At 49.1% G+C, this 25789-nt stretch overlaps 1 protein-coding gene across 9 annotated transcripts in view; it reads right to left on the bottom strand.

The window, feature by feature from the left end:
- The window catches only part of UNC13B (unc-13 homolog B), a 626059-nt gene that overhangs the window by 168353 nt on the left and 431917 nt on the right, over nucleotides 1-25789 (bottom strand). For all 9 annotated transcript variants that reach the window (XM_077463165.1, XM_077463167.1, XM_077463166.1 and 6 more), the window contains one exon: nucleotides 14931-15094. In XM_077463165.1, the coding sequence (XP_077319291.1) occupies nucleotides 14931-15094 (164 nt within the window). The remainder of the gene's footprint in view (nucleotides 1-14930; nucleotides 15095-25789) is intronic.

Raw genomic sequence — 25789 nt, 5'->3', positions numbered from 1 at the left:
CCATAACACTCTGTTTTCAGTCTTCCAGGTTAAGTGATGCTGGGTGCCATTCAACTTAGCAATACTCACTGTGTTGATGTCCCTGTGTTAATTCCTTCCCACTGCTACATGTCTTCAGTCTTCTCAGTTGAATGACACACAGCATTACTTAACAGAAAGACTGAGAACAGGGCATCATGGACCCGCCCATCGAGAAGCTTCCTATTGCCATTGCCTACTAAAGCATGGGTCCCTGTGTTATTCCTTTCCACCACTAGATGTCCTCAGTCTTCTAAGTTGAATTCTGCCGAGCATCACTTAACCAGAAAGACTGAGGACAGGGTGTCATGGACCCACCCCTTGAGAGGCATACCACTGGCATTACCTACTAAAGCACTAAAGCGTGTTATTTCTTTCCACCACTAGATGTCTTCAGACTTCTAAGCTGAATGACATTCAGCATCACAACCTGAAAGACTGAGGACAGGGCATCATAGTAAAGCGTAGTCCCTGTGTTATTCCTATCCACCACTAGATGGCCCCAGTCATATAAGCTGAATTATCACTTCCTGGTTAAGTGATGGCGGGTGTCATTCAATTTAGAAGACTGAGGACATCTAGTGGTGAAAGGAATGAACACTGGGGCCACATCACAGTGAGTACTAGCGACAGAGCTGCTTTTTTGCTTGAATTTTGAAGCAGTTGGGGATTATTTATTAAAAAAAGAAAATGCCCAGAGTTTCACTCTTAGACCCTCTTACCATCTGGTAATAGATATGTCCCTTCATTTTATGTAGAAGAACTGGCAGTGGCACGTTTTCTACACATTTATCATTTTTACTGATAAAACTATAAGCGAAAAGTAAAAAAAATCCCGAACATCCACAAACCCCATCCAATAGAATGTCTGAGATCTGCTCTAGACAGAAAAAGGTGAAAGCCGGGGAATGGTTTATCTAGAGAAGCGGCACCTCGCCTTATACGGAAATGTCACCGAAATTGTAATTGTCCCCGGGACTGAGCGGAGGTTAATCAGCTCCTCCGGAGTATATCATTGATAATAAGAACCTTTGTGTGTGGAAATGTCAGCGGATGACGGGCACGGCCCATCCATACAAAGTTACATTAGGATGCATCAGGAGGACACCCTGTCCATTGTGCCCGCTATTTGCCACGTAACCCGCGGGATGGCGAGGAAGTCAGGACTATGAGTCACCGGCTTGTGTCATCCTGTCATGGTCACCCCAACCATCCATCATCCAGCCCAACCGTCCATCATCCCGCCCCAGACACCGTCCATCATCCACCCCCAGACACCGTCCATTATCCCGCCCCAGCCACCATCCACCATCCCACCCCAGACACCGTCCATTATCCCACCCCAGACACCGTCCACCATCCCACCCCAGACACCGTCCACCATCCCACCCCAGACACCGTCCACCATCCCACCCCAGACACCGTCCACCATCCCGTCCCAGACACCGTCCACCATCGCACCCCAGACACCGTCCACCATCCCCCCCCAGACACCGTCCACCATCCCCCCCCAGACACCGTCCACCATCCCGCCCCAGACACCGTCCACCATCCCGCCCCAGACACCGTCCACCATCCCGCCCCAGACACCGTCCACCATCCCGCCCCAGACACCGTCCACCATCCCGCCCCAGACACCGTCCACCATCCCGCCCCAGACACCGTCCACCATCCCGCCCCAGACACCGTCCACCATCCCGCCCCAGACACCGTCCATTATCCCGCCCCAGACACCGTCCATTATCCCGCCCCAGACACCGTCCATTATCCCGTCCCAGACACCGTCCACCATCGCACCCCAGACACCGTCCACCACCCCCCCCCAGACACCGTCCACCATCCCCCCCCAGACACCGTCCACCATCCCGCCCCAGACACCGTCCACCATCCCGCCCCAGACACCGTCCATTATCCCGCCCCAGACACCGTCCACCATCCCGCCCCAGACACCGTCCACCATCCCGCCCCAGACACCGTCCATTATCCCGCCCCAGACACCGTCCATTATCCCGCCCCAGACACCGTCCATTATCCCGCCCCAGACACCGTCCATTATCCCGCCCCAGACACCGTCCATTATCCCGCCCCAGACACCGTCCATTATCCCGCCCCAGACACCGTCCATTATCCCGCCCCAGATACCGTCCACCATCCACCATCCCGCCCCAGACACCATCCACCATCCACCATCCACCCCCAGACACCGTCCCCCATCCCTCCCCAGACACCGTCCACCATCCCGCCCCAGACACCGTCCACCATCCCGCCCCAGACACCGTCCACCATCCCGCCCCAGACACCGTACACCATCCCGCCCCAGACACCGTCCACCATCCCGCCCCAGACACCGTCCACCATCCCGCCCCAGACACCGTCCACCATCCCGCCCCAGACACCGTCCATCATCCCACCCCAGACACCGTCCACCATCCCGTCCCAGACACCGTCCATCATCCACCCCTAGACACCGTCCATCATCCCACCCCAGACACCGTCCACCATCCCGTCCCAGACACCGTCCACCATCCCGTCCCAGACACCGTCCACCATCCCGTCCCAGACACCGTCCACCATCCCGTCCCAGACACCGTCCACCATCCCGTCCCAGACACCGTCCACCATCCCGTCCCAGACACCGTCCACCATCCCGTCCCAGACACCGTCCATTATCCCGCCCCAGACACCGTCCATTATCCCGCCCCAGACACCGTCCACCATCCACCATCCCGCCACAGACACCATCCACCCCCAGACACCGTCCACCATCCCGCCCCAGACACTGTCCACCATCCCGTCCCAGACACCGTCCACCATCCCACCCCAGACACCGTCCACCATCCCACCCCAGACACCGTCCACCATCCCACCCCAGACACCGTCCACCATCCCACCCCAGACACCGTCCACCATCCCACCCCAGACACCGTCCACCATCCCACCCCAGACACCGTCCACCATCCCACCCCAGACACCGTCCACCATCCCGTCCCAGACACCGTCCATCATCCACCCCCAGACACCGTCCATCATCCACCCCTAGACACCGTCCATCATCCCACCCCAGACATCGTCCATCATCCCACCCCTGACACCGTCCATTATCCCATCCCTGACACCGTCCATTATCCCATCCCTGACACCGTCCATTATCCCATCCCTGGCACCGTCCATCATCTCACCCCCAGACACTGCCCATTATCCACCCCAGACACCGTCCATCATCCAGCCCAGACACCGTCCATCATTCAGCCCAGATACCGTCCATCATCCAGCCCAGACACTGTCCATCATCCAGCCCAGACACCGTCCATCATCCAGCCCAGACACCGTCCATCATCCAGCCCAGACACCGTCCATCATCCAGCCCAGACACCGTGCATCATCCACCCCGACATCGATGGTTTATCTAGAGAACCAGCACTTCGACTTATATGGAAATGTCACAGACATTCTAATAATTGTCCCCGACACTGAGCGGAGGTTAATCAGCTCCTCCGGAGTATATCATTGATAATAAGAACCTTTGTGTGTGGAAATGTCAATGGATGACAAGCACGGCCCATCCATACAAAGTTACATTAGGATGCATCAGGAGGACCATTGTGCCCGCTATTTGTCCATCTGTCCATCTGTCCATCATCCAGCCCAGACACCGTCCATCATCCAGCCCAGACACCGTCCATCATCCAGCCCAGACACCGTCCATCATCCAGCCCAGACACCGTGCATCATCCACCCCGACATCGATGGTTTATCTAGAGAACCAGCACTTCGACTTATATGGAAATGTCACAGACATTCTAATAATTGTCCCCGACACTGAGCGGAGGTTAATCAGCTCCTCCGGAGTATATCATTGATAATAAGAACCTTTGTGTGTGGAAATGTCAATGGATGACAAGCACGGCCCATCCATACAAAGTTACATTAGGATGCATCAGGAGGACCATTGTGCCCGCTATTTGCCGCCTAACCCGGAGGATGGCGAGGAAGTCAGGACTATGAGTCAGGCTTGTGTCATCCGGTCATGGTGACCCCAACTATCCATCATCCACCCAGACACCGTCCATCATCCCACCCCAGACACCGTCCATCATCCCACCCCCAGACACCGTCCATCATCCCACCCCCAGACACCGTCCATCATCCCACCCCCAGACACCGTCCATCATCCCACCCCCAGACACCGTCCATCATCCCACCCCCAGACACCGTCCATCATCCCACCCCCAGACACCGTCCATCATCCCACCCCCAGACACCGTCCATCATCCCACCCCCAGACACCGTCCATCATCACACCCCCATACACCGTCCATCATCACACCCCCATACACCGTCCATCATCCCACCCCAGACACCGTACATCATCCCACCCCCAGACACCGTACATCATCCCACCCCCAGACACCGTACATCATCCCACCCCCAGACACCGTACATCATCCCACCCCCAGACACCGTCCATCATCCCACCCCCAGACACCGCCCATCATCCCACCCCCAGACACTGTTCATCATCCACCCCCAGACACTGTTCATCATCCACCCCCAGACACCGTCCATCATCCACCCCCAGACACCGTCCATCATCACACCCCCAGACACCGTTCATCATCACACCCCCAGAAACCGTCCATCATCACAGCCCCAGACACCGTCCATCATCAAACCCCCAGACACCGTCCATCATCACACCCCAGACACCGTCCTTCATCCCACCCCAGACACCGTCCTTCACCCCACCCCAGACACCGTCCATCATCCCACCCCCAGACACCGTCCATCATCCACCCTCAGACACCGTCCATCATCCACCCTCAGACACCGTCCATCATCCACCCTCAGACACCGTCCATCATCCACCCTCAGACACCGTCCATCATCCACCCCCAGACACCGTCCATCATCCACCCACAGACACCGTCCATCATCCACCCACAGACACCGTCCATCATCCACCCACAGACACTGTCCATCATCCCACCCCCAGACACTGTCCATCATCCCACCCCCAGACACTGTCCATCATCCCACCCCCAGACACCGTCCATCATCCCACCCCCAGACATCGTCCATCATCCCCCACCCCCAGACACCGTCCATCATCCCCCACCCCCAGACACCGTCCATCATCCACCCCCAGACACCGTCCATCATCACACCCCCAGACACCGTCCATCATCACACCCCCAGACACCGTCCATCATCACACCCCCAGACACCGTCCATCATCACACCCCAGACACCATCCATCATCCCACCCCCATACATCGTCCTTCATTCCGCCCCAGACACCGTCCATCATCCCACCCCAGACACCGTCCATCATCCACCCTCAGACACCGTCCATCATCCACCCTCAGACACCGTCCATCATCCACCCTCAGAGACCGTCCATCATCCACCCCCAGACACCGTCCATCATCCACCCTCAGACACCGTCCATCATCCACCCTCAGACACTGTCCATCATCCACCCACAGACACTGTCCATCATCCCACCCCCAGACACCGTCCATCATCCCACCCCCAGACATCGTCCATCATCCACCCCCCAAACACCGTCCATCATCCACCCCCGAGATCCATCATCAGTAATGGGGAATTCCTCATCTGTTCCACTTACAAAATACCAACTAAACCGGGTGACTCCCTACTAGTCACTGCTCACAAGACACAAGATGTGAGCAGTCTCTTCATACATGTGATCAGCCTATGACAGTCTCTTCATACATGTGATCAGCCAATGACAGTCTCTTCATACATGTGATCAACCTATGACAGTCTCTTTATACATGTGATCAGCCTATGACAGTCTTCATAGACATAAGCAGTCTCTGACAGTCCCTTCATACGTGTGATCAGTCTCTGACAGTCTCTTTATACATGTGATTAGTCTCTGACAGTATCTTTGATCACATGTACAAAGAGACTGTCAGAGACTAATCACATGTATAAAGAGACTGATCATGTGTAAAAAGAGACTGGTCACGTGTATGATGAGACTGTCAGAGACTGATTATATATAAATTAACTGTTGGAGACTTCTCACACGGATGAAGGGACTGTCAGAGACTGCTTATGTGCATGAAGATTGTCATAGGCTGATCACATGTATGAAGGGACTGTCATAGGCTGATCACAGGTATGAAGAGACTGTCATAGACTGATCACAGGTATGAAGAGACTGTCATAGGCTGATCACAGTTATGAAGAGACTGTCTTAGGCTGATCACATGTATGAAAGGACTGTCATAGGCTGATGACAGGTATGAAGAGACTGTCATAGGCTGATCACAGGTATGAAGAGACTGTCTTAAGCCTTGTACACACGGTCGGAGAATCCGTCGGAATGTGTCCTATCGGACCGTGTCGTCAGATAATCCGACTGTGTGTGGTATGCATCGGACTGATTCCGTCCGAATCTCCGTCGGACCCAATTTTCCAACATGTTGGAAATATTTCCCGACCAACTGGTTTGATCGGACATACTCCGATCATGTGTAGAGCATTTTGATCGGACCAAGTGCCACGCATGCTCAGATCAAATTCCTACATCAAAGCTATTGGCTACTAGCCTGAATCTAGTCCCATCGTAACGAAATTACGTCATCACGTTCTGAAAGATCAGATTTTTCGCCAACTTTGTCCGACTGTGTGTATGCAACAGTTTCGGACAAGATCCAACGGACAAAATCCGACAGGCAGAATCTGACGGATTTGGTTGTGGAAATCTCTGACCGTGTGTACAGGGGCTCAGGCTGATCACATGTATGAAAGGACTGTCATAGGCTGATCACAGGTATGAAGAGACTGTCATAGGCTGATCACAGGTATGAAGAGACTGTCATAGGCTGATCACAGGTATGAAGAGACTGTCATAGGCTGATCACAGGTATGAAGAGACTGTCATAGGCTGATCACAGGTATGAAGAGACTGTCATAGGCTGATCACAGGTATGAAGAGACTGTCATAGGCTGATCACAGGTATGAAGAGACTGTCATAGGCTGATCACAGGTATGAAGAGACTGTCATAGGCTGATCACAGGTATGAAGAGACTGTCATAGGCTGATCTCTATAGCCAGAATAAAATAGCCCCAGAGGAGGGGTTTCCCTATATACATCGAGTGTGTGGATGGGGGAATCAATTAATTTTCTTCCATTCTATATGCTGGTTGAATGAAATAAAACAAATCCTGTCTGGGCTGCCTTATTCTGTGATATATGACGGTGAGCTCCATGTTCAGCAGATCCTGTATGACACCTGTGTGTAAGGAGGGCCTTCTGTATGAAGACAGCTGTCCGGCGTGGATGGGCGCTCGGCCTGCCCCCGCACCCCCCGCACCGCACGCTGTATACGGCTAATGAGACGATCTATTTCTGGCTCCCCCGCCTGCGGCATGAATAACACTTTTCTGCAGAGAATAGTGTCACTTAATAGCAGATAAAAGAATGACGGGATTTATTTTCCTCCTATCACTGCCATGTAAATGATAGGAGAAACAACGCGGGGATAATAATCCCACCACGCGGGGAGCCGATCGCCGCCCAGACGACTCTATATTACACGTCTTATCCAACAATCGCGGCGGTGAAATCAATCATTGTTACCGCATGGCGAGGGATTACAGAATGGGAAAAAAAAAACATAAGTGGGAAAATGTATTAGGATGCCAAAATACACATTTTACCTGCTGAGGGCCTAGTAGTGCTGCACGACTGTGATTTACGCATCTCTGCTGCACTGCACAGCCAGCGGGGCGATATCTCTATTATAGTGTTTGTAAACCCAACATTTCATATTCCTGATATGTGCCTGCTGTAACATGTACCTATATGAAAACATCTCCTCTTCTCTTTGTATTGCCTCCTTTATGAGAAATCTAAGCCAGTCGCTTTTCTATTAAAAAAAACTGACCACCCTAGGCATGAGATATAGCAGAGGATGGCGAAAAAAAAATCCCAAGATATGTTTTAAGTATATAAACAGTAAAAAATGGAGGACAGACCATATTGGCCCCATAAAGAATGAGGAAGGACATCTGGTTGCAAAGGATGGGGAGATGGTGAAGGTATTGAATTTATTCTTCTCCTCAGTCTTCATGAGGGAATGGGGGAGCTTCAATAACCAAAACTGCCATGTTTATCCTCATGACACATCACAGGAAGCACCTTCATGGTTAACAGAGGACAGAATTAAAATTAGACTTGGGAAACTTAACATAATAAATCGCCAGGACCAGATGGCTTACACCCGAGGGTACTTGGGAAACTCAGTCATGTAATTACCAGACCATTGTTCCTTATTTTCACTGACAGTCTACTGACTGGAATGGTACCAGCTGATTGGAGAAAAGCCAATGTAGCACCAATATTTAGAAAAAGGGCCCAAAATACATCCCTGGGAATTACAGACCAGTTAGCCTAACATCAATAGTATGCAAGCTCTTGGAGGGAATGATAAGGGACTATATACACGATTTTAGTAATGAGAACGGTATCATTAGCAGTAATCAGCATGGATTCATGAAGAATTGTTCTTGCCAAACCAATCTATTAACCTTCTATGAGGAGGTGAGTTGCCATCTAGATAAAGGAAGGCCCATAGACGTGGTGTATCTGGATTTTGCAGAAGCATTTGACACAGTTCCCCATAAAACTTTACTGTACAAAATAAGGACTGTTGGCATGGACCATAGGGTGAGTACATGGATTGAAAACCGGCTACAAGGGCAAGTTCAGAGGGTGGTGATAAATGGGGAATACTCTGAATGGTCGGGGGTGGGTAGTGGGGTCCCCCAGGGTTCTGTGCTGGCACCAATCCTATTTAATTTGTTCATAAACAACCTGGAGGATGGGGTAAACAGTTCACTCTCTGTATTTGCAGACGATACTAAGCTAAGCAGGGCAATAACTTCTCTGCAGGATGTGGAAACCTTGCAAAAACATCTGAACAAATGAATGGGGTGGGCAACTACATGGCAAATGAGGTTTAATGTAGAAAAATGTAAAATAATGCATTTGGGCTTTAAAAATATGAATGCAATCTATACACTGGGGGGAGAACCTCTGGGGGAATCTAGGATGGAAAAGGACCTGGGGGTCCTAGTAGATGATAGGCTCGGCAATGGCATGCAATGCCAAGCTTCTGCTAACAAAGCAAACAGAATATTGGCATTAAAAAAGGGATCAACTCCAGAGATAAAACGATAATTCTCCCGCTCTACAAGACTCTGGTCCGGCCACACCTGGAGTACGCTGTCCAGTTCTGGGCACCAGTCCTCAGGAAGGATGTACTGGAAATGGAGCACTACGTAGAGGGTTCTTTACTGTAAGAGCGGCAAGGATGTGGATTTCCCTTCCACAGGCGGTGGTCTCAGCGGGGGGGGGGGGGGGCATCGATAGTTTAAAAAAAACTATTAGATAAGCACCTGAACAACCGCACCATACAGGGCTATACAATGTAATACTGACATATAATCACACACATAGGTTGGACTTGATGGACTTGTGTCTTTTTTCAACCTCACCTACTATGTAACCATGAGAGCACAGAGTGGTCAGTTCTCTAACTGTGCTGAAAACTCAGCCTGCTCTCCTCCAATGATCAGACTTGTCTTGATACACACCCCCTCCCCGCACCCTTGCACAGCCTTTCCCTTTGAAGATCAGTGTGCTGCTGTTTCTCCTCCTCTTCCTTGAAAAATATTTTCAGTCTCGAGGCCCCCCCCCCCCCCCCCCCCACCCAGGCTAGGTTCACAATACTGCATGTCGCAGAATGTGTGCAAAATTTTGCACGTTCCCAACACGGAGACAATTGCACTGCTCTTTAGCAGACAGGCAGGGGTGTCATTAATGCTTAATGGTACCCCATGCATTGGCAAACAGAGTGCATTTTCTATGCAGCGCAATAAAAAAAAAAAAAAAAAGAGAATTCTTTCCCTGTGTTTTTGTGGGGCAGCTGACTGCAATGAATAGGCAGCCCTATACGTAGCATACAGCTGCACAGACGTGAACTAAGGGCTCGTTCACATGCGAGGTTGGGGGGAGGTAAAAATCACACGCTTAACCAACCCCAACTGCTCCCTCTTCAGCTGGAAAGCCAGCAGCTGGGGGTGTAAACATGTTGTGGCTGGAAATATACTCCCAAGTCAATGGGGCCGTGCTGCAACCCCACCCCCCCCCCCCACAACTGTGTGTATATATATATATATATATATATATACACACACACACACACACACACACACACACACACACACACACACACACACACACACACATATATATATATAGGTACATACAAAAAAAGCAGACTTTACTATTGCTTTAAAGTGGAGCTCCACCCAAAAAGGGGATGCTCCACTTGTTTGCTTCCCCCCTCCCTCCGCTGCCACATTTGGCATCTTTCGGAGGGGGATGGGGGGGGGGGGGGATGTGGCGCAGGTATCTGTTTTTGACAGATACCCTTCCCCACTTCTGGGTGACCTTGCCGCGGGTCCCCCCGGAAGTTCGCCCCCCTCCGCCGCCGCCACCAGGTCATTCATAAAAGCGCAGCACGCTTTGCGCATGTGCAGTAGGGAACCGGCTGTGAAGCTGCAAGGCTTCATTGCCGGTTTCCCTTACAAGGAATGGAGGCGGCGGCAGCACCTGTGCACCGATTAAAAAATCGGCGTGGGGTTGCCAAAATTGTGGGTTCCCTGGACAGGTAAGTTTAGAAGTCAGCATGTACAGTATTTTGCAGCTGCTGACATTTATTTATTTTTTGGTGGGGGGGCTGGAGCTCTGCCTTAGGGAAGTCATTGTCTTCTCACGCTTCAAAAAGGGAAATCAACCTGTACACTGCAAAATAGCGGCAAGCGAAACTGTGTTGGATTCAATTTCTGTGTCTTATTGAAAAGGTAAACTGCCTGTGGATGGCGGCAAGTCAGCAAGTGATCATAGTGTCCAGGACGGTAGCTGGCAGAGGTATGTCAATGCTGAGTAGAAATATAGGGGTCTGATAATGTTGAGTTTTATATATATATATATATATATATATATATATTTATTTATAGCGAGAGAAAGAGAGAGAGAGAGAGAGAGAGAGGGGACTGTCGCTTTAGGAATTTATATTATGCTTGATTTGTTTTTTTTTTCCTTCTTAGATGGCTTGTTTTAATTCCTGGGAATTGAAAATGTTGGATATGTGACGACACAAACTACTGATAAGAACCCAGAAAGCTGCTCAAAATAGGCCTTCCTACTAAAACCAGTCTGAACTGACCAGATATTGCAGAATTAATTTTTTTTTGCCAGTCAGATGATGTAACCACCCATTTAATTGTTCCCTTTGTACTAAAAAGATATGAACACTGATTGGACTAAACTATACAATCACACCTAAAACATGCCTAGTGCTTATGCATATTCATAAAGTATATATTGTTAAACTTGATGTTTTTAACCACTTAAAGACCAGCCTCGTTTTAAGATTTTGGTGTTTACATGTTTAAAACAGTTTTTTTGCTAGAAATAATTACTTAGAACCCCCAAACATTATATATTGTTTTTTTTTCACCCTAGAGAATAAAATGGCGGTCATTGCAATACTTTTTTTTCACACCGTATTTGCGCAGCGGTCTTACAATCACACTTTTTTGGGGGAAAAAAAAATCACTTTTTTGAACAAACAAATAAGACAACAGTAAAGTTAGCAATTTTTTTTTTTTTTTATATCATGAAAGATAATGTTATGCCGAGCAAATTGATACCCAACATGTCAAAATTGCGCCTGCTCGTGGAATGGCGCCAAACTTTTACCCTCAAAAATCTCCATAGGCGGCGTTTAAAAAATCTAAAGGTTGCATGTTTTGCGTTACAGAGGAGGTCTAGGGGTAGAATTATTGCTCTCGCTCTACAGATCGTGGCGATACCTCCATTGTGTGGGTTGACCACCGTTTTCATATGCGGGCGCATGGGTTCGCTTCTGCGTGCGAGCTCGTCGGGACGGGGTGTTTTAAAAAAAAAAATTTTTCTTATCTATTTTACTTGATTTTTGGGTCACTTTTATTCCTATTACAAGGAATTTAAACATCCCTTGTAATAGAAAAAAATCATGACAGGTCCTCTTAAATGTGAGATTTGGGGTCAAAAAGTCCTCAGATCTCATATTTGGACTAAAATGCAATAAAAAATAAAATAAAAAAATTGCCATTTGAAGAAATGACATTGAAAAAATGTGCCTTTGAGGAGCTATGGGCGGGAAGTGACGTTTTGATGTCGCTTCTGCCCTGCTATGGTATGGAGACGGATGGGGGGCCATCTCGCCCTCACTCGTATCCATACCAAGCAGGAGACAGGACCCGACCGCCAGAGCCGTCGGTAGCGGCGGAGGGCACGGGAGAGCGGTTGGAGAGGGGGGTGGCATCTCTCCCACCACAGATAATGGTGATCTAGTGGCGAATCCGCTGCAGAGACCACCATTATTGTAAACTCAAACGGCACCTGAAGAGATGGATACCTCAGTTGTGGCAGCAGCTGCTGCCGTTACCGAGACATCGCTCTTCAAAAAAGGGAGGTACATCATCATGCGCTGGGCGTGAAGTGGTTAAGTCAGAGACACTTCCCCTACGTTCGGCCTGGTAGTGCTGAATATCGGTGTGTGTTGTTGTCTCTCCACTGCAGTGAATAAAAAAAAACACCTACTTATCTTAAGATCTGGACTCACTATCTCATCATCATCTAAATGTCTTGTTTAGAGACTCCCTAACCTGATTTAACAATGCATAAAGAACAGGCAGTCTCACACTGGATGTACTGTACAGATTTGGAAAAAACACACAAAGCACATCGGGATTTAAGAAGAACACACAAGACAAATGAATTCAGATAATATTGGCTGATCCCGGAGTTCAGCTTTAAATCATTGTGATGTATATGAAGACAGATTCATTTTTTGAAAGAAAAAATTTAAGAAAACGATTGACTTTACAGAGTAGAAAATGCCCCCCCAATTTTTCTTTATTAAAAGTCTTGCAATCAATAAGCATAAAAACAACATATATATAAAATATACATAAATATATACATAAAAATGAAAATAAATATAGCAAATCTGCTCTCAAACCAAGAAAGACTTTACAGCAAAAGCAAAAAATCTCAAACAATCACGTCATTTCTGGGGGAAGATAAATCTCACTACGACTCCCACCACTACACCAGACAGACCCGCGAGATCAAGAAACAAACCTGCACCCATTACGCACGCAGCCCTTCTTCAAAAAGAAGATATGAACCAACAAAAGCTAAGAGAGTGAAAGAAACGGGGAAAAGAAAAAAAAGAGGTCCTCACCCAGAGATGGGCAGTTCACCAAAGGCAGGTCTGATATTCCTCCACGCCCTTTTCCAGACCACCCGAGGCTCCCTGCCCTTCTCAAGACCCCCCAATTTTCCCAACCTCACCCAGAATATCACGCACCACCACCTCAACAGAGAGGACTTTCTTCCGCAGGGTAATCTGTCGCCGTGTATTCCATGTGACGTAACGGACAACTATACTAACTAGAAAAAGTGTATCAAAAAATCAAAATCCCAGCGAGTCGGGATTGCCTCGTACACCCACTCTGCATAACTCATGCGATAGAAAAAGGGGATGCCTAGAGCCTTCCCCATCCTTTTAAATGCCCCCCCACCATCCCCACGGAACCTTCCACCATCAACCCCCCCCCGCGCTACTAAACAGCGTAGCCAATGTTACACCCATATACTAATATATTCAATACACCCAATGTAACACTGCGCAATTCCAAATGAGTTAAAACAGCAGCCAACACACTAAAACAAGGATATTTTTAGCCAAAAATGTGTAAAATATAAAGTGCAGAGCTAAATATGCATTGACAAAAATGTGACAAATTATCATATACAAAAAAAGGAAAAAAAAATGGAAAAAAAAATATATATATGTATAAGAGAGCGTGTGATTAACCCTCTATAACATTAAATTCACCATAGCATTTATACAAACATTGACTTATTGTAAAAATAAACCATGAAGTGATTAAATATAGTCCATATCACAAATCCGTTGTGCATAGAATGAAGTCCCAAAAAGAACTAAGAATAATCTGAGGAACCCCTAAAAAAGGTGCATCCAAAAAGTTCACCGCTGTGCTGATACCGTCACCGTAAAGAATGCAGGCTTACCAGACATTAATGACCCAATTAAACATACGTTCAAGGGGTCACAAATCGCTTATTGCTCCAGGTTCTGTGGCACTGGCTTTGCAATCTCCGATCTACTGGGTCTCACTATAGAAGTAACCCTTTCTCCAATGCTTGAACATGTGTGTGGTTACAATATTTGAAGAGACATCTCCGACATCAACCAAAATTAGCATGTAATAGAAGGATAAAGCCAAAATAGCATAATACCATTTAAAATAAAAATTTTATAAAAATAAAGTTATGAACTCTCACATTTGAGTAGTCATTAAGAAGCATATCAATAAAAAGTAGGCAGTGGTAGAGTCTTACCGACGCGTTTCGTCCGCTAGGGAAGACTCTACCACTGCCTACTTTTTATTGATATAAACATTCTTTATGGTGATGGTATCAGCACAGCGGTGAATTTTTTGGAGGTTCCCCAGATTATTCTTAGTTCTTTTTGGGACTTCATTCTATGCACAACGGATTTGTGATATGGACTATATTTAATCACTTCATGGTTTATTTTTTACAATAAGTCAATGTTTGTATAAATGCTTGGGTGTATTTAACACGCTCACACGCTCTCTTATACATATATATATTTTTTTTCCATTTTTTCCTTTTTTTGTATATGATAATTTGTGACATTTTTGTCAATGCCTATTTAGCGCTGCACTTTATATTTTACACATACTAATATAGAATACAGTACTCACGTCATGGCTTGATAGATGGATTCGATCCCATAACGCATTGCAAACTCATCCACAATCTCCTGTGCGGTCTCATCAAAGTAAACTTTCCAGGCGTCGTCACCCTTGGCCTCCGGGATCTTCACCACCCCGCTCCCCTGTATGTCCGTCAGGTGATGGAACAGGTTCTGTAGGGAGAAGAGACAGCAATCATTTGAATGGTCCAGGGAGTGTGGTAAAGTGGTTGTAAACCTCGGACATGAAATATGAACAAAGCCCATCCCTCTATAGTGTGTACTTGTCTCAATCCAGAGCACTGAGTGTCATTTCTGTCTGCTGCCTTCTTCCTCTGCTATCAGCATGAATCACTTTTGACAAGTTTTCCTCGACACCAAGAGAAAAAAAAAGTGACATGGGAGGGACCTCCAGCTGATTGACAGCCTCTGCTCTGTTCCTGTGTGCTGTGTGAAGGGGGGCGTGTCCCTTCCCTCCAATCAGATCACAGAGCTCTCCCCACTGAGCTCTGCAGAGTGTAACTTCAGCTCTCCGTCCCCCCCCCCCTCTCAAACAAGCTTTAGATTTCTGTGCTTTGAACAAATGTAGAGAAGAGAAGACTGCAGATAAACTTTAATTAATAATTATTAATCATAAATTATCATTAATCATTAATAATAATCATTCACTGGGAAGATCAGTGAGCTGCTGTTTCTCCTCTCTCCAGCTCTTAGGCAGCTGAGAACAAATGGAATGTGCTCAAGAAAGGGGGGAAAAAAAAGGACATTTATATTAGATATTTATAACTATACACAAATGTTTTGCCTTTTCATTTCTATTTTAAACTGGGTTGTTTTACAAAGGTGAGCATTAACAATCACCTTAACCATTTGCCGACCAGCCGCCGCAGTTACAGTAGACTATGGACAGGTTGGCTCGGCTGTGCAAATTTCTGGAAGTGTTCGTCGGGTTCGTACACAGCGATCTGTGGGCCAGTTGGGGGGAGACAATCAGTGGGTCTGGTGGACTCGATGTCTGCGCGGAGCCCGCAATTGTTCCCCACAGTGACAGAACGGGGATCGGCCTGTGTAAACAAGGCAGATCTCCATTCTGGCAGGAGATGACACAGAGATCTTGTCTTTCTGCTATGCAGGAAGATGGATCTGTGTGTTGTCCCAGGTAGCCCATCCCTCAACACAGTTAGAACACAGAGGGAGGGAACACATTTAACCCCTTGATCGCCCCTGATGTTAACCCCCTTTCCTGCCAGTGACATTAGTACAATGTCAGTGCGTGTTTTTAGCACTGATCACTGTAATAATGCCACTGGTTCCCAAAAAAGTGTAAAAAATGTCAGTTTCGGTATCCGAATTGTCTGCCGCAATGTCGCAGTCCCACTAAAAATCGCAGATCACCGCCACTAGTAAAAAAAGAGAAGAAAAATCCCATTAATCTATCCCCTATTTTGTAGACGCTATACCTTTTGCACCAATCAATATATGCTTATTACGATTTTTTTACCAAAAATATGTAGAAGAATACAAATTGACCTAAATTGATGAAGAAATTTGATGTTTTTTATTTTTTTTATTGGAATGCGTTTTATAGCAGAAAAAAAAGTTTTTTTTTTTCAAAATTGTTGGTCTTTTTTTTGTTTAATAGTGAAAAAAATAGAGGTGATCAAATACCACCAAAAGAAAGCTCAGTTTGTGGGGAAAAATAGAACATCAATTTTGTTTGACAAAACAATGTCTACCCAGAGAGCAAAGGCTTGGAGTTTTAAGGTGCAAAAAAAATCAATCAAAATGAAATTGACAAAAAATATATAGAATTTTTATTTATATAGATGATATAAAACAATTTGTAAAATTCGGGCCATATCAACCCAATAGTCAAGGTACAAAAGTGTGATTGGCTCTACATGTTTCACCACAAATGTGGCTTCTTCTGGAGCTTTTGTAGGACCTTGTTAATATTTACCACCTTTCAAAGTTCAAACCTTGGTTCAAATTGATCCCCTAGACCACTGATGGTGAACCTTCACACCCCAGATGTTTTGGAACTACATTTCCCATGATATTCAACTACAATGCAGAGTGGATGAGCATCATGGGAAATGTAGTTCCAAAACATCTGGGGTGCCAAGGTTCTCCATCACTGCCCTAGACCCATCAAGAAGTTTAGTGAGGAACAAATATGCCAAAAAAGAGAAAAAAAAGGTCAATTTCCCTATAATAGCACCTAATGTTTTAAGGAGTTTAGCAAATCGATCGATCAATATTTAAATCATTTTCGGAATGCATACTTCCACTGGTGCCAGCAATTTCTTAGGGTAATTGTGCCATCTGAACACTTCCCTCTTTCAGTTCACCACTGTTCCTTGGCTCAGTGTCAGTATGACATCTCTTTAAGCAGTGGAGATTGAAAAACTTTTCACACCTGTGGCCATCTAACCTGTCACCAATGAGGCTCCTAACTAGTCTAAAAAGTCTAAAAGGGTTAATCCCTTGTGATTGAGAAAATGTTTTTCAATCTTCACTGGTTAAAGAGATGTCATACTGACACTGAGCCAAGGAACAGTGGTAAACAGAAAGAGGGAAGTGCTCAGATGGCACAATTACCCTGAGAAACTGCTGGTACCAGAGGAAGTATGCCTTCCGAAAAGGATCTAAATATTGATCGATCGATTTGCTAAACTCCTTAAAACATTAGGTCATACTATAGGGAAATTGCCCTTTCTTCTGTTTTTTTTTTTTGGCACAGACGTTCCTCATTAAACTTCTTGAGGGGTCTAGCCCAGGGGTCTCCAAACTTTCTAAACAAAGGGCCAGTTTATTGTCCTTCAAACTTTAGGAGGGCCAGACTATGGCCAGCGGAAGTGGAAGTTTTCCTGGAATCAGTGGGAGTAAACATCGCTACATTTGCAATCAATGGGAGGAATAGCACTCCGTCGTTGGTATCATTGGGAGGAATAGCGCCCCATCGTTGGTATCATTGGGAAGAATAGCGCCCCATCTTTGATATCATTGGGAGGAATAGCGACCCAACATTGGTATCATTGGGAGGAAAAGCACCCCATCACTGATATCATTGGGAGGAATAGCACCCCATCGTCTGTATCATTGGGAGGAATAGCACCCCATCGTCTGTATCATTGGGTGGAATAGCGCACCATCGTTGGTATCATTGGGAAGAATAGAGCCCCATCGTTGGTATCATTGGTAGGAATAGCGCCCCATCATTGGTATCATTGGGAAGAATAGAGCCCCATCGTTGGTAACATTGGGAAGAATAGAGCCCCATTGTTGGTATCATTGGAAGGAAACGCACCCCATCATTGGTATCATTGGGAGGAATAGTGCCCCATCATTGGTATCATTGGGAAGAATAGAGCCCCATCGTTGGTATCATTGGTAGGAATAGCGCCCCATCATTGGTATTATTGGGAAGAATAGCGCCCCATCGTTGGTATCATTGGGAGGAAGCGCGCACCATCTTTAGTATCATTGGGAAGAATAGCGCCCCATCGCTGGTATCATTGGGAGGAAAAGTGTCCAATCATTGGTATCACTGGGAGGAAGAGTGCCCCATCGTTGGTGTCATTGGGAGGAATAGTGCCCCATTGTGGATGTAAGTTGGCAGAATAGTTTATCAGTGGGAGAAGTGACCCAAGGGCCAGAAAAGGCAAGCAAAGGGCCACCTCCGGCCCCCGAGCAGCAGTTTGGAGACCACTGGTCTAGGGGATCAATTGGAACCAAGAACACTTTGAAAGGTGCTAAATATTAAACAACAAGGTCCTACAAGAGCTCCAGAAGAAGCCACGTTTGTGGTGAAACATGTAGAGCCAATCACACTTTTGTACCTTGACTATTGGGTTGATATGGCCCAAATTTTTTATTTTTTTTAATATTATCTATTAAATTAGATTTTGATAGATTTTTCTGCACGTTAAAAACTCCAATCCTTTGCTCTCTGGGTATACATTGTTTTGTCACATATAAAAGGTGATGGTGCACTTATTAGAGTCTCCCAGCTCCAATACTAATCTGATAAACCAATTTTGTTTGGGTACAGCGTCTCATGACTGTGCAATTGTCAGTTAAAGCGTTAAAGTGACGCAGTGCAGTACAGAAAAAAATGGCCTGGTTAGGAAGACGGTAAATCCTTCCGGGGCCGAGTGTGAAATTATATATATATATATATATATATATATATATATATATATATATATGTTTTCAATAAACCTAGATTATATTTTCACTAAACAGGACTGGTTCTCCAGCAATACACTTTAATAAGCTGCTCAATTTAAAATAATAAAGTGTTTTTTTTTTTAACTTTAAAAGCGAAGCTTGAAATCAAGAGAACGATCCCCATTAGGAAGCGAAGAATTAATTTTATTCTGCAACAATGTCTTCTCACCAATTAATTCATTGGGTTCACTGAAGAGGACTCTTCTGAGTCACGAAGGCTTTAAAGCCATCTAATAAAAGACGATTGCTGGTTCATTAATGGTGCCGACATGGTGAGATCATCTACTTCTGACACCGAGCTGAAAGAGAGCCTTTGTAATGAGTTCTGTAATAAGTCTTCATCCAGAGGAAGTGGGGGGGACGGCTCAGGCTGGTCCCCAACAATTCAACCAAGACATTACAATAATTTCCATGTCACCGGCCTGCCAAGGACACCACTTAGGCCGTTAGCGTTAATTTAATCCACTGGTTGGTACGAAGACAGTTAGGAATGTCCCCCAAAAATAGCCAAAGAGCCGAGTCTGCTGCAGGATTTAAATAAAACTAAAAACACACGCCCAGCAATATTATACAGCGTAGCAGTTTTTAGTGAATTTTTTATGTTTTTATGACCAGAGCAATACAGTGTTACCATATTAACATTTTACAACTCTGGGGAGGTGATAATAGTAAGAAACAATAATGCTAACGTGTTTCGGCAATAGCCTTAGTCGTAGCTACGTTGAATATGTCGTTACACCCCACACTCGTCCACAGTAAAAATACACAAAGAAAGGGGAAAGCGGACATGTTTGTTACACCCACCGGAGTTTTGCATTTTACAGGTATTTATAACAGTAAAGTCAGTTTATATAGTGAAATACAGGACTTACAACTCGGTCTGACTACTTAGATCTTGAATTTTAAAAGTAGCGGCAACCCTGCTCATCTCCCAGGTTTGCTAATCTGACAGAAGTTCGCTGCTTTTAAAATTCAAAATCTAAGTACCGTAGTCTGTATTTCACTATATACTAACTTTAATGTTATAAATACGTCTAAAATGCAAAACTCCGGTGGGTGTAACAACATGTCCGTTTTCCCCCTTTTTAGTGTATCCTTACTGTGGACAAGTGTTGGGTGTAGCAAGATGGCGGCGACGGAACGTCACTTCCGTAGCAAACTGCGATGGGTCGCCGAATGTGTTGTTACAGCGGCTCTCGGGTCCTCTCACAGTCCAGAGCGGAGCCAAGAGTAGCCAAGTGTGCTTGGCTCAGCTCACAGTCATGCCCAGTCCCTGTGTTAAGTCCATCATAGGGAGGGACTAGGCGTGACTGTGAGCGGAGCCCAGCCGAGTAAACTCGGCTATGTATCTCAACGGGGCCCCATATTGCGCGGTGGCCATGGACTTGAGCCCAGTCAAGCCCAATGGTAAGTCTGGCCCTGGCTGCAGGAGATGGTCAAAGGCTGGAGGCTCACTGTAGGAGATGATCAGAGACCGGAGGCACGCTGCAGGAGACGATTAAAAGACTGGAGGCCCGCTGCAGGAGAAGGCGAGAGACTGGAGGCCCGCTGCAGGAGAAGGCGAGAGACTGGAGGCCCGCTGCAGGAGAAGGCGAGAGACTGGAGGCCCGGTGCAGGAGAAGGCGAGAGACTGGAGGCCCGCTGCAGGAGAAGGCGAGAGACTGGAGGCCCGCTGCAGGAGAAGGCGAGAGACTGGAGGCCATCTGCAGGAGAAGGCCAGAGACTGGAGGGCCGCTGCAGGAGAAGGCGAGACTCTGGAGGCCTGCTGCAGGAGAAGGCGAGACTCTGGAGGCCCGCTGCAGGAGAAGGCGAGAGACTGGAGGCCCGCTGCAGGAGAAGGCGAGAGACTGGAGGCCCGCTGCAGGAGAAGGCGTGAGACTGGAGGCCCGCTGCAGAAGAAGGCGAGAGACTGGAGGCCCGCTGCAGGAGAAGGCGAGAGACTGGAGGCCCGCTGCAGGAGATTGCGAGAGACTGGAGGCCCGCTGCAGGAGAAGGCGAGAGACTGGAGGCCCGCTGCAGGAGAAGGCGAGAGACTGGAGGCCCGCTGCAGGAGAAGGCGAGAGACTGGAGGCCCGCTGCAGGAGAAGGCGAGAGACTGGAGGCCCGCTGCAGGAGAAGGCGAGAGACTGGAGGCCCGCTGCAGGAGAAGGCGAGAGACTGGAGGCCCGCTGCAGGAGAAGGCGAGAGACTGGAGGCCCGCTGCAGGAGAAGGCGAGAGACTGGAGGCCCGCTGCAGGAGAAGGCGAGAGACTGGAGGCCCGCTGCAGGAGAAGGCGAGAGACTGGAGGCCCGCTGCAGGAGAAGGCGAGAGACTGGAGGCCCGCTGCAGGAGAAGGCGAGAGACTGGAGGCCCGCTGCAGGAGAAGGCGAGAGACTGGAGGCCCGCTGCAGGAGAAGGCGAGAGACTGGAGGCCCGCTGCAGAAGGCGAGAGACTGGAGGCCCGCTGCAGGAGAAGGCGAGAGACTGGAGGCCCGTTGCAGGAGAAGGCGAGAGACTGGAGGCCCGCTGCAGGAGAAGGCGAGAGACTGGAGGCCCGCTGCAGAAGAAGGCGAGAGACTGGAGGCCCGCTGCAGGAGAAGGCGATTGACTGGAGGCCCGCTGCAGGAGAAGGCGATTGACTGGAGGCCCGCTGCAGGAGAAGGCGAGAGACTGGAGGACCGCTGCAGGAGAAGGCGAGAGACTGGAGGCCCGCTGCAGGAGAAGGCGAGAGACTGGAGGCCCGCTGCAGGAGAAGGCGAGAGACTGGAGGCCGCTGCAGGAGAAGGCGAGAGACTGGAGGCCGCTGCAGGAGAAGGCCAGAGACTGGAGGCCGCTGCAGGAGAAGGCGAGAGACTGGAGGCCCGCTGCAGGAGAAGGCGAGAGACTGGAGGCCCGCTGCAGGAGAAGGCGAGAGACTGGAGGCCCGCTGCAGGAGAAGGCGAGAGACTGGAGGCCCGCTGCAGGAGAAGGCGAGAGACTGGAGGCCCGCTGCAGGAGAAGGCGAGAGACTGGAGGCCCGCTGCAGGAGAAGGCGAGAGACTGGAGGCCCGCTGCAGGAGAAGCGAGAGACTGGAGGCCGCTGCAGGAGAAGGCGAGAGACTGGAGGCCGCTGCAGGAGAAGGCCAGAGACTGGAGGCCGCTGCAGGAGAAGGCGAGAGACTGGAGGCCCGCTGCAGGAGAAGGCGAGAGACTGGAGGCCCGCTGCAGGAGAAGGCGAGAGACTGGAGGCCCGCTGCAGGAGAAGGCGAGAGACTGGAGGCCCGCTGCAGGAGAAGGCGAGAGACTGGAGGCCCGCTGCAGGAGAAGGCGACAGACTGGATGCCCGCTGCAGGAGAAGGCGAGAGACTGGAGGCCCGCTGCAGGAGAAGGCGAGGGACTGGAGGCCCGCTGCAGGAGAAGGCGAGAGACTGGAGGCCCGCTGCAGGAGAAGGCGAGAGACTGGAGGCCCGCTGCAGGAAAAGGCGAGAGACTGGAGGCCCGCTGCAGGAGAAGGCGAGAGACTGGAGGCCCGCTGCAGGAGAAGGCGAGAGACTGGAGGCCCGCTGCAGAAGGCGAGAGACTGGAGGCCCGCTGCAGGAGAAGGCGAGAGACTGGAGGCCCGCTGCAGGAGAAGGCGAGAGACTGGAGGCCCGCTGCAGGAGAAGGCGAGAGACTGGAGGCCCGCTGCAGGAGAAGGCGAGAGACTGGAGGCCCGCTGCAGGAGAAGGCGAGAGACTGGAGGCCCGCTGCAGGAGAAGGCGAGAGACTGGAGGCCCGCTGCAGGAGAAGGCGAGAGACTGGAGGCCCGCTGCAGGAGAAGGCGAGAGACTGGAGGCCCGCTGCAGGAGAAGGCGAGAGACTGGAGGCCCGCTGCAGGAGAAGGCGAGAGACTGGAGGCCGCTGCAGGAGAAGGCGAGAGACTGGAGGCCGCTGCAGGAGAAGGCGAGAGACTGGAGGCCGCTGCAGGAGAAGGCGAGAGACTGGAGGCCCGCTGCAGGAGAAGGCGAGAGACTGGAGGCCCGCTGCAGGAGAAGGCGAGAGACTGGAGGCCCGCTGCAGGAGAAGGCGAGAGACTGGAGGCCCGCTGCAGGAGAAGGCGAGAGACTGGAGGCCCGCTGCAGGAGAAGGCGAGAGACTGGAGGCCCGCTGCAGGAGAAGGCGAGGGACTGGAGGCCCGCTGCAGGAGAAGGCGAGAGACTGGAGGCCCGCTGCAGGAGAAGGCGAGAGACTGGAGGCCCGCTGCAGGAGAAGGCGAGAGACTGGAGGCCCGCTGCAGGAGAAGGCGAGAGACTGGAGGCCCGCTGCAGGAGAAGGCGAGAGACTGGAGGCCCGCTGCAGAAGGCGAGAGACTGGAGGCCCGCTGCAGGAGAAGGCGAGAGACTGGAGGCCCGTTGCAGGAGAAGGCGAGAGACTGGAGGCCCGCTGCAGGAGAAGGCGAGAGACTGGAGGCCCGCTGCAGAAGGCGAGAGACTGGAGGCCCGCTGCAGGAGAAGGCGATTGACTGGAGGCCCGCTGCAGGAGAAGGCGATTGACTGGAGGCCCGCTGCAGGAGAAGGTGAGAGACTGGAGGACCGCTGCAGGAGAAGGCGAGAGACTGGAGGCCCGCTGCAGGAGAAGGCGAGAGACTGGAGGCCCGCTGCAGGAGAAGGCGAGAGACTGGAGGCCGCTGCAGGAGAAGGCGAGAGACTGGAGGCCGCTGCAGGAGAAGGCCAGAGACTGGAGGCCGCTGCAGGAGAAGGCGAGAGACTGGAGGCCCGCTGCAGGAGAAGGCCAGAGACTGGAGGCATGCTACAGGAGATGATGGTTAAATGCTGCAGACAGACTATAAAAGATAGTCAGAAACTGCTAACATGGTATATAGGAGTTGTTGGAGACTGCGGACCTACAGTCATAGACTTCTAGAGGCCACTGCTATTACTAAAAACATCCAAAGCCTTCACTGGTCCACTAAAAAAATCACTTGCACCCCATTTTATATCTCTTCCAGCAAGAGCCTTTATAAAATTAAAACAAAGAGCTTGACAGCAAATAAAAAAAAACAAGAAAAAAACCAAGTCTACAGAATATTTTTCCTGGCTTTAGTAAGCACCAACCATAGAATACTACCCCCTGCAGGGACCACGGGGGGGTGCACAATAAATGCCAAATTCACCAGGGCAGTTGAACATTCCCTGGATCAACCATCTCACAATATTCATAGCCAGTTATATTCAAAGCATTTAGAAACCAAACCAAGTGGGCAGTTGGGTGTTTAAGGGCACCAGATGTTCCTTTAAACCCCAGAAGTATGAGAGTCTGAAAATGATAGGGTGGCATTTCAGACACAAAGAAGGAGCAGCGTTGTCTTTAACCTTGAGCCGTGCGGTGTGTACTGTAATATCATTCCATACCGGAGGACCTTCACACTTCGTACAACGCTGCAGGCTGCTCGGCATGTATGATGAATCCCTAATGCATAGGATCATGTCTTCGTCATTTATACATCAATTATCCTCTGTGTGCTCCGTCATTTATGAACTCTTACTCAAAGGACGGGGAGCCCTTGAGATAACAGCTTCCATATTCACTAAATACCGGCTCAGGGAGAAGTTTGCTGGGCCAGCGAAGAGCTGTGGATGTGGAATTTGGACATTAAAGTTTCTTTATATAGGAAAGAGCAGGAATTTGCTCACAAATTGCTCAATGAGTAAAAGTACCGTATATTCTCGAGTATAAGCCCAGATTTTCAGCACGTTTTTTAAGCTGAACCCCCCCCCCCCTCGTCTTATACTCGACTGAGGGTCTCAAGTGTGGGTGCAGCCTCACTGTGCCCATGTGCAGCCTCACTGTGCCCATCTGCACCTTTGATAGCTAAAACAGCGGGTGTCTCCCACTATGTCATGCGGTCTGTTCGGCGGTCGTCCATTGTAACAAAGTCCCACCTCCTCCTCGTCCGTGATAGAGGAACACTGATACAATGCTGGGAAACGGAATCAGTGTTCTGTCTATCACAGACGAGGAGGAGGTGGGGCTTTGTTACAATGGACGGCCGCCGAACAGACTGCATGACACAGTGGGAGACGCCCGCTGTTTTAGCCATCAAAGGTACAGCTGCATATGGGCGCAGTGAGGTTGCAGATGGGCACAGAGAGGCCGCACATGGGCACAATGAGGCCGCACATGGGCACAATGAGCCCAGAAATGGGCACAGTGAGGCCGCACATGGGCACAGTGAGGCCGCACATGGGCACAGTTTACCCAGTAGTTGCTGCATTTCCGACCCTAGGCTTATACTCGAGTCAATACGTTATCCCAGTTTTTTGTGGTAAAATTAGGTGCCTCGGCTTCTATTCGGGTCGGCCTAGACTCGAGTATTTACGGTAGGTGTAAACTCGCTCTGCAAAAATCCCAGATTTTGTCTTTTTTTAAAGTAATTTCAGATGTTATTATATTAACAGTTTGCATTAAAAGCCCTAGTGATCCTGCCATATAGGTCCTCATTCACACACTTCCTGTTATAGGGGACAACGCTCTGTCCCTGGCTCCCTGTTGGGCTCCTGTCTTGTCCCTCTTTCACATGGGCTGAAGAGTAGAGCCCTGACTGCTGTATGCGTTGTGACAGGCCCAACCAGAACAGGGGCTTTTGGAGGCGACTGCAGCTAGTATAAGAATGAAAATCTGTCTTTGCAATAGTAAAC

Source organism: Lithobates pipiens, unplaced genomic scaffold (assembly GCF_037356315.1).
Source record: "Lithobates pipiens isolate NorthernLeopardFrog02 unplaced genomic scaffold, aLitPip1_a1.2 Scaffold_3, whole genome shotgun sequence".
Lineage (NCBI taxonomy): Eukaryota > Metazoa > Chordata > Amphibia > Anura > Ranidae > Lithobates > Lithobates pipiens.
This window is presented reverse-complemented; position numbering and strand designations above follow the sequence as displayed.